The following is a 10,207-nucleotide window of genomic DNA, read 5'->3' on the forward strand; positions in this document are numbered from 1 at the left end:
TTAATTTTTAAGACTAGACCTCATATTTTAATTTGATTATAATTTAAAGATCAATTTATTTTTTCTGCTCTTTTTTTTTAAATGATACATCTTATTTCTCATTCCTGCATAATTTGGGAATTAAGAAAACTATAAATAAGGACTCAATACAATCTGGATAAACAATTTCATCACTACAACAAAAACAAACTCTGCAAGAAGCAGTAAACAGTAGCATATCAAAACGAAAATAACACTATATATCAAAAATGAAAACGGTAAAAAGAAAAAAAAAAAAAAAAATCATCACGCTCTAACAAGGAACTATCTTTAAAAGCAAAAAACCAATCACTCCAAATTAAAATACCGACAACACTTGCTACTGGCCAGATTACAATAAAAAAAATCAACATAACAGATTACAATAAAATAATCAACATGACAAGCTGCACATTTTTCTGTAGACAAAATGCAATCTATGCAATGATTCCTTGCAACTTGGCTAGAATGGCTAGCAAAGTATTCAATCTCCATCTGATCTCATTGCAATAAGCCAATACTTCACTCATGTACTCAATGTTTTTAGCACCTAATCTCATAAGAACCTGCTTTAGTGATATAGCGGACCCACTCAACTGTATTATACCCACTCTTCTCCCATACCTGCAGAAAGTATACAGGGTCAAGTGGGATATTTTTGGCAAAATGAAGTACAAAACTTAAGGGTCATAGTATAGACCTTGAGAAAGCGAACACGTAAACCAGATGCCGTAAACATGGGAACCTGCAACAACAATGCTTCAAAACTTTAATCCCTTCAAAGATTAACAAAAATAGTTTATACAATAATATGGAGTAATTTAAGTAGTTAAAATCTAGGGAAAAGTTGAGATAAAATGCATAGTTTAGTGCTTTGACACTTGATCAACCTAAGATGAAAATTGCTACATGTCAGCACCGTAAGGTTCAATTCACTGTCAATTTATTACTCTTTTGGCATTGTTAAAATCATAGAAATATTGTGCCCATGCATCATAAAAAAAAATAACAATTTTTCCCTCAAAAACATAGAATAAGTATCATTAATCAAGCATTTGGTTTCATATACTGTGATACTATAATAAATTTAACAATATTAGTAAGAAATGGTATTAAGTTGACAACTAAGTCCCTTAAGTTTCAAAGCACTAAACCACAGGATACTTTCTTCAACTTGTATTCTGTTGTAGTATATATTTTGCATTCAACAAATATTAATCTCATCACATTATCCTAGAACTTCTTTTTATAATTGTATTGCAACAGTATCAAAGACTAAACCACAGGTTATTTTTCTCAACTAGAACTTTATTTTACCGTAGTATATATTTTATATTCCACAACACTTAGTCTTGTCACATTATATACTATAACTTTTTATCTTTATCAAAGGACCCTTTTTTTCTTTTCCTAATTCTTTTACCAGCAAGTAACCAAGGCAGACAAAGTTCACCAAAAAACAAATCTATTTAGGTGCTATAACATTGGGTTACAATTAATTGTATCAAACAGATCAACAATACTGTCCAGTATAATTCATGGAAATAGAGTTAGCTTCAAACTAACCCAATTCAGCATAACTAATAGCAAGGGATAATAGATTAGGCACCTGGAACTCCATCTGAATTGGTGGCCTTGTCCAAGACTTCTTTTCAGTCATTGTAGAAATCAACTCAACTTCTGCGCTCAAGGTTGGCTCAGTCTGTCCAGGGAATTTTCTTATCCTAAACAACAGCAAGAACATTTAATTAGGGAACAACATTTCGAACAAATATGATGAAGAAACTAAAACAACAGAATATGGAAATAATCTAATGAGCTTTGGCTCAGTGGTAAAGGAATCATCTCAAGGACTATATTGCAAATTCAAACCTTCAATGGGAGCCTAATAACTGAAAAAAACATGACATGAATGCCTAGAGGAACCAAACTTACCTGATAAAACTAACTATGGGTTACTAAAAGTACTAGTGAGAGTTCATTTACCAGAATCCGTGCCAGGATACCAAAAAACATGAATGCCAAAGGATACCCAACTTATGTGATATTATTGCCCTATTGGACCAATACCATCACTGCTAGAAATACAAAATATAAGTTTTGGATTGAGTTTAACTAACTTTAACTAGAAGACAACACTTTCAATTTTCAAGAATAATTTGATCAATTGTTTTTCCTACCAATTATCTACATCCCATCATTTCACATGTCCTGACAGGACTGGGATGAGGCCAGGCCAAGGTTTCAAAACCAAGACCAGAACAAGAACCTATATCAAAAATATTAAATTTTTAAAAATGATTTAAAAATTTTTGAATTAAGTATTCTTGGTTGTGAAATTACATATTTATTTCTATAGAGATAAAAAATTAAAATAAATAAATTGGCTTGCACTTAACTAATACCTTAATAAATTTGTAATAGTTCTTTTAATTAAAAGAATAATGGCCAAGGTTCCAATTTGGAATGAAGAGGTTTCCAGAGTACCATACAAGTTCCAGTACCATACTGGCTCCAGTTCTCATAGAATTAGAACCAGAACTGGAAAAGATTGAATCAGTTCAGCTTCTGGTTCCTATCTAGCAAGTTTCCAGCCAGTTCAATTCTGACCAGTTTTGTTCAGTTTTGGTTCAGAACCAAAACCTTGGCCAGGTTTTAGAAACTGATTCAAAGAAAGCCATTGATCTCATTGAGAAAGATGTTATCTCCTTTTAGTGAATCTGGTTTCAGATTGCAAAGCAATTCTTGGCAGAGGTCCAATGTGCAAGATCATGTAGATCAATTCTGGTAATCAATGGTCACTTGAGTTATTTGATACATGCAGATGCATCAAGGGTGGTGTGCTAAGCAATTATTTTTCTGTTCCAACAAAATAAATGAGTAACGAACTAACAAGATTGAATAAAATAAAACTACATCAAGATATCATGCTAGCTTAAAAATGTGAAACCATCAATAGAGGTCATTTCTCAGCAAATTCGTGTTTGAAAAGAAAGTTTGGTCAAATTGAAATGTAAATGGACAAATTTCAAAACATTAACAGAGCCCATGGAATTCAAATTTCAAAATTAAACAAGCAAATAACTCACTTCCAAACCAAGCAATCAATTGCAGCATTGTACTTTGCCCGACCCGATGTCACTTGGAAACTCGTTTTAGCAGTTTGTTTGGGTACAGGAATTTTGATGACAACTCCAAGTGCAAACATTTTGGCACCAAATACACTCTTTACCTGAAAACTAGTCAAAATGAGATGACTGAATAACTGCAAATACTAATGCATGGCAAGCTTGAAGATGTAAAACTACACACCTTAACATTCACTTCCATTCGTGTTCGACCCAGTTCCTTGATTGTGGGCAACACTCGAAATGGAAGATTTACTCCCTCAGTGATACGATACCTAGAGGTGAATAAGCAGACAGCTAAATAAGTCAAAAGATTAAGAGAAAAATGTGACAACTCTTAACAAATAAGATAGTATTATACATTGGAAGATGTGAACTAAGACAATTAATAATCTCTTAATAAAACCTATTAATCAACTGAAAACAACAGATAGAAGTAGTTAATAATAAGTATTGTAAAGTATAAAAAATGTTTAGGGCCTTTAATAGTGAACTTCCAAATGGAAACTCTCATCACATATTCTTAAGTTGCCTCTGCACTCTATCTCTGATCAACCATACAACAAACTAATGAATAATCTAAATTTTCAACTACATAATCAGGATCAAGATTTCTGTTCTTACTTCATCAATTCAAATTCACCATCTGGTGGAACAAAACTAACTGTCTTTTCTGAGTTGAACCTTGTCAAATTTACACACTGATGGAAAGTAACATCATCAAGTTCAATTGTTTTGCCACTGCAAAACAGAAGATAAAGTTATTACAGCAACATGAAGATAACATCTCCCAGTAAAAAACCAATAAGATGCAAATTATGAGTCACTTGATTACATACCGAACAAGACAGGTTCAATCTCAAAGCAATTACAGATAAACTGTAAAATGGCTAATACAGATTTACACAAGGACTAAGCAAAACAAGAGAGAGTGGAAAAATGCATACGCAATATTTTTGAAAAATTACCACACATAAGATCAATGTGAAATTGTCATGGTAAAAAACGGAAGCCTTTTACTAAAAAATATAGCAGACCATATTTAGTCTATGATATTTGAAGCCTTATTCAGATTCAGTAGACTTTAACATCAATGAAACCCAGATAAAATTATCTATAAAAACAAACAGAATTTACAAAAGAAATGATAATCATCAAGGTTTCTGAAGGAAATTTGGACAAGAAAATAATATATTAAGCACAATCAAAAAGATTGAAGTTCATATGAAGACCAAATTTGATTGATTCTGTAAATTTATGAATGAGATGAAAAGAGTTCTAAAATGTCCAGGAAGTACAACAGTGGATTAATGTTGCAAGATAATTTATAAGCTTCAAAATATTAGCAAAAATATTTAATTAACTCTCAAATGATTTCCTATCCAAACATAAAAGATAGCATTGTCAAATTGGCTATATAGTGAAGTTCCTTGGCTCCATATAATTGTTATGTACAGAGAAGTGGTTTTAGGATAGCTAAACGGTATTTAAGTGAACAAGTAATTTTCTTTTCCAAGAGGAAATAACAATGCAGAAATGATACACATGCTAGTTTGAATTGTTTTGTGAAATAATACATATGCAGAAAAAATAGTTTTAAGTCGTTTGATGAGTTTTATTTATATTCAACTATACCTTTCTACTTAAAAAAAGAAAGAAAAAATGAAAACAGAGAAAAAATCCTACAGTGCAACTACAGCAGGCAGCAGGTATGTATCAGGATTGAATTTTTCTCCCTTTTTCTTGTTTCTTTTGCTTTTTTTTCCGTGCTTTGCTTCTTCTCCCTTCTCTATAATTTTCTCTCTTCTCTCTGATTCAATAGCTTAAAATATAGCCGTTATGGTGCCAAAATTTTGTCAGAATTTATGACCTGATTGTTTGATCATTTGAGATACAATTTAGAGTCATTGATCACTTTTTATACTATAAATTAAAATTGTAATTGTAAATGTTGGTTTAGTTGATTAAAGTTGAATCACATAGCATTTGATTTGGGTTACGCATTGAATTTAAATTTGAGTTTCAGTTATAAACTTAGGTGCAAAAGAAAATTTTGGTTAAAACCTACTGTTAAGGGGTAATCTCAGGACATGTTTGATAAAGGTCCTGAATGGTGAATCTACTGTAAAATTCACATATACCCCTAGGTGGCCTGTTGTAAAATTGTTCTATTAAAATTGAATTTTTAATGTCTACTAAATGGTGTGATTTAAAATTTTATATGTGTTATACTGTTGATATGAAATTTTTGTACATTTTTTATGTTATTTTATATATTTTTTTTCATTTTTGCCCCTCATTTCGCAGGCTCCAAGAGCCCTTTGAGCCTTATTGCGCCTTGCGCCTTTAATCACTATGGACTAATCATACTTTTAAAAGGCTTTGTTCATCCAAAGAAAAATATTTGGGTGCCACACAGATAGGAGAATGACCCAACAGAAACAAAACTACTGTATAGATGCAACAAGCTATAGATGCAATCTGGGCTCAAAATTCAGTGAGGAAAAGAGAAGGAATAGGACAAAGAAAGGGAAGAAAATCATGCATAAAGAGCGCCGTTTTGGAGAATCAGCACAATCAACCGATATGAAAAACAAAAAAGTATAATTATGGATACATGCATTAAGCAAGGAAAAGCAACTGATAAATAAGAGAATAACAGCCAAGAAAAGGTAACTTGTGAAGGATGATAGCTATTTAGCAAGAAAATGTACCTTTTAGCAGGACGGGATTTCAGTTGCGACTCTTTCTCGAGGCCAATTTTATCATTTAATCCCAATTTTAAATCGGGCATCCCAGAAAGGAAACACTTCATAAGAATCTTCCCAGTTACATCACAGCGCAAAACACTACCTATAATTACAAAAATCATTTAGGATAAACCAAGTCACAGATTACCAAACATAAGGAGAGGAGCTTTTCTTTTTCAGGACAAAAAAAAAAAAAAAATCCTACTACCTTTTGAAGACATAAGAAGATTTACACTTTCCACAATATCCAGGAAAACCTGCAAGGCATGAATGTCAAAATACAGAAGACAGCTAAATATCAATTAAGTGAGAGGCAGGGCAAAATGAATCACCTCATTCTTTTTATAAACAAGGCCCTCTCTCCTCCAACCAACAGCACCCGTGACTTGTAAAGTTGCATTAGGTACTGGTTTATCTGTAGGCTATTTTGGTTTTGCAATGCAAAAGAGAAAGAAACACATGATCAAAGACTATTTGACATCAAAAACACAAGACAAAGACAATCAATTAACTTTTACAGTCATGTCATATTGATATTATTCAAATAAAATAGAAAATCAATGTCCAAAAGAAGTGTTGTGGTTCTTCTTGAAACAAACATCTAACCTTGGATGAAAACGGTGAGCGAACTCCTTCTTGTGTGATGTAAAGCTTTAAAATCTCAGGAGACAGATTTTGTGGGTAACCAAAGTCCATAATCTCTGCAATTTCAAGCAAGATGCAAATCATTCATTGCTTATGTAATGATCCAGTACTGAAACAACACTTACTGAATGGCCTTTCATAATGACCAAAAGAAGTATTTCATAATGCACAGATTCTCTAAATAGATAAAATTACATAAGAAAAAAAAATCTAAAGAAAGAACCAAAAATGCTAATATGCAACAGAGTATCATTAAAAAAGTATATCAATGACATACCATCCAGTAATTCATAAATCAGGACAAAATTATTTCTGATGGCATCTTCATCAAAAGCCCCGCCGAAGTATGATTTGAATAACGCAACAGCCTGCATCCATGTCATAGAATGCCACAATTAGCAACTAAGAAAAAATACGACATTCTGTCTTTTTGAAATCAACATGTCTCAAAGAAATATTATTGTATCCAGGAGAATTATTGGCACCAGAATTTATTCATTTTTGGCATTTGCAAGAACTAGAATGACTGACAAATTCAACAGCCATATCAAACGTAACTTTGCAGTAAAACTATTAAATTAGCACACAGAAATTTTTTAAAATTCTAACAAATTATTCAAAGCAAAAAAAGATTTACGCCTTCATTACTGATTCCTCGTATGAATGAGGAAGCCCCCAAAAATAAAAAATGAACAAGAAGCAACTAATACCTCAACAACAAACTTGAATGCACAAGCTACATTAGCATTGCTGCTGACAACAATCACAATGTAGACATTGCTGATTCTCATGTAAAAGAAAGAGCAACCACCAATCTGTCGCACTGGGCATGTGCCGAGTTCTTTTGTTTGCATTATATGCATTCGAAATGCATCCACCATATTTCCACTGAAAAACACTATATGTGTTAACACCCATCAAAACAAAAGGCCACCAAAAATGGTGCAGCAGAAACAAAATCAATTATTCATAGAGAAATAAGAAGCTGAAATACCAAATGTTACTGTTAATCTGGGGAGAAAAAAGGAGACACTGCCTCCAAAGAAAAACATTGGGATTCTTAGTAAGTGTCCTCAAAGAAATAACATATCATTCAAGTAAGTGGCTAGGGCAAAGCCTAATTGGTATCACATCTGTAAAACCCAAATGAGGTTTTAAGTTTGAATCTCCAAGTTTCCCAATTATCAAAAGAAGAGAAAAACCATCTGCATAGATGGAGCCAAGTGATTATCTCTGTTCCGCTCCTCCTTCTATCCTGGATTACAACATTTTGTGCCTAACAGGCATGAGCCAAATTGATGCTTTTATTACAATTTATGATGTGAACCTGATGTGCCTAAATTGCACTAGGAGCACAAAAGTCCACCGTTTGGCAAAAGTAATGGACCAAAACTGCAGTCTAACTCTCATATCAATAATCACAAATGATACAGTCAACAATAGAGTAAATCAAGGTCATTAATACAATAATTTTACTGGCCTTATTTTGATATGAAAGGTATAAATCGTTCAATTGGAACACTTCATACAGCCAAACATTTATAATTCAATTGAGGACTAATAACAACTGTAACAAATCGAAATCTACAACTCAAACAAAAGTAGTTCCAAATGATATGACTACCGGACAGCAAATACCAGTTTTTCCACCAACCAAAAACACAAACAAAGACTGAATCCCCAGATACAGTTTTAGAGATTCTATTGATTTATCTCTAAGTCACACTCAACCAACATTAAAAGCAGACCCATTTACTCAAAATCTTCCCTCTACGCATAATGCTAGTCGTTACACCAGATTCAGATACATTTATCCACATAAACCCTTAAGCTCAAAACTCATCTCTTGAACATGATTAAAAAATACCCATTAACTAGACAAAACACCATAAACTAATATCACAATCAACTCACAACAGTCAATGCACTCCGCCAACATGGTTCCTAAAATTTCAAAAAAAAAAAAAAGAAAAAAAAGAAAAACAAAACAAGAATAAAGCGCAAAACACATGTAGAAATGTAATTGGGAGTTGATTACCCGACATCATCGCGATAGAGACGATTGATGAGTACATCCCCACGGAGATTTAAGAAATAGATGGCAGAAGCAGCCACCGGCATAGCTAATGCAGTGGATCGACCTCAGAATAATCAACGAGCAATTACGGAGAAGTCACGAAGATGATGATGATAATGGGTCAACACAGATCTGGAGATTTAGAGCTTATTATTTGCAGATGAAATACTTGATCAGGATTAGAGATGCGTGGAAGCTGGATGGATGGCTCAGCTTTAGGAGGAAAAAAAAAATTCAGAGAGCGAGCTGTTTCTGTTCGTTCGAGTTACAGAGTTTTAGTCAGCCATGGCACATTTCGGTCTTCCTTTAGCACGCGTGGTCATCTGGCACGTGCAAATCTCGGTCTTCCTTCAAACGCACTATAGAATTGACGACGGTGTTAAATTTTTTTCTATAGGTTTAAACTACAAAAATAACCCCCAACTTTGGAACTTACTGCAAAATCATCTTAAACAACCTTTTAAATTAAACCAATGAAAGTATTGAAATATTGACATCCTAATTTAAAAACTAAACAATAAAAGGATTGAAATATTTAGTGTGAGATTTACTAATTTACTTTAGGTTAGCTTAACCAATGAATCAAAAACTCACCGTTTTGCCGGCTTTTCCCTAATCTAACAATTTATCTTCTAAAATCCAAAAAACTCACTGCAGTTTCAAACTCTCTCTCCCTCACAAATTTTACTCCCATTCAACGACAAATACTGCTTAATCTCAAACCTAAAGAGAGGATTTTTTTTTTTTTTTTGTTTAATCTGTCTTCAAACAAATTAAACAAAGAAATAGCTTCTTTTTTTATGTTATTATTGCTAATAGAGGTGTGATGCCAAATATTTACAACCTTTTTCTACCAAAGAAGACTGGTGCCCTAGGCTCAAAGGCATTTGCCGATGATGATTCTTAATTTCAACAAGAAAGGGTTTAAAGGAAATATTCTTAAAAAGTCTTTGGGTTAATGTGATACCATTGTGTTTTTTTAGTAGATTTTTATTGTAGAGTTTGGTTCTTTTTATGCTTGTGAAGTAGTTTCTATTAGAGAGTTAGGTTTTAAAGTCCGCGATCATGAATATAATCGATTATCTTGTTGATGCTTAAATAGGAAGGGATTGTGGAAAGAGTTTTTTCCATAAACAAAGAAACAACCACAAGACAGATTAAACAAAGAAATTGTAACGCCCCGTTTTTCCTGTGTTTCAATAGTAGTTTACCGGTCTGTGAATAGTACCACCGGTCCGGAAGTTGGTATTATTTTTTGTCTGAAAAAATTACTACTTATGTTTTATATTTTATTTAACATTTTTGGAGTATGTATGCATGGTTTTTACAGGTAGAAAGTAAGTAAGGAATATTTTTGGAGAATTTAGAGAATTTGTGAATAGTGAATTATAGTATTATATTAAGTAAGGAAATTTGAGGAATTATTTTTTTTATGGAGTAAATTAGAAAGTTTTGTGGAGATAAATAATATTTTGAAGGAATTTAATTGGAGAATATTTGTAGTGACTTAGATTACTAGTGACTTAATCCTAGCCATCCAATTTGGAGAAAAGACCAAAATACCCTTTAGTTGCTTTATTAAAGGCAAC

General features: G+C 32.7%; 1 protein-coding gene across 1 annotated transcript; it reads right to left on the minus strand.

The window, feature by feature from the left end:
- Window positions 1-154: 154 nt before the first annotated feature.
- LOC105638614 (Clathrin adaptor complexes medium subunit family protein) lies at window positions 155-8,906 on the minus strand. The gene is made up of 13 exons (XM_012222444.3): window positions 8,580-8,906; window positions 7,252-7,429; window positions 6,819-6,909; window positions 6,503-6,597; window positions 6,229-6,318; window positions 6,105-6,153; window positions 5,861-5,999; window positions 3,771-3,887; window positions 3,331-3,421; window positions 3,108-3,250; window positions 1,628-1,742; window positions 719-763; window positions 155-642 (listed from the first exon to the last, which is right to left on the minus strand). The coding sequence occupies exons 1-13, from the start codon at window positions 8,660-8,662 to the stop codon at window positions 562-564; spliced, it is 1,317 nt and encodes a 438-aa protein (XP_012077834.1). The 5' UTR covers window positions 8,663-8,906; the 3' UTR covers window positions 155-561.
- Window positions 8,907-10,207: the final 1,301 nt, after the last annotated feature.

Source organism: Jatropha curcas, chromosome 11, assembly GCF_041381405.1.
Source record: "Jatropha curcas cultivar XTBG-Jc1 chromosome 11, XTBG_Jcur_1.0, whole genome shotgun sequence".
NCBI lineage: Eukaryota > Viridiplantae > Streptophyta > Magnoliopsida > Malpighiales > Euphorbiaceae > Jatropha > Jatropha curcas.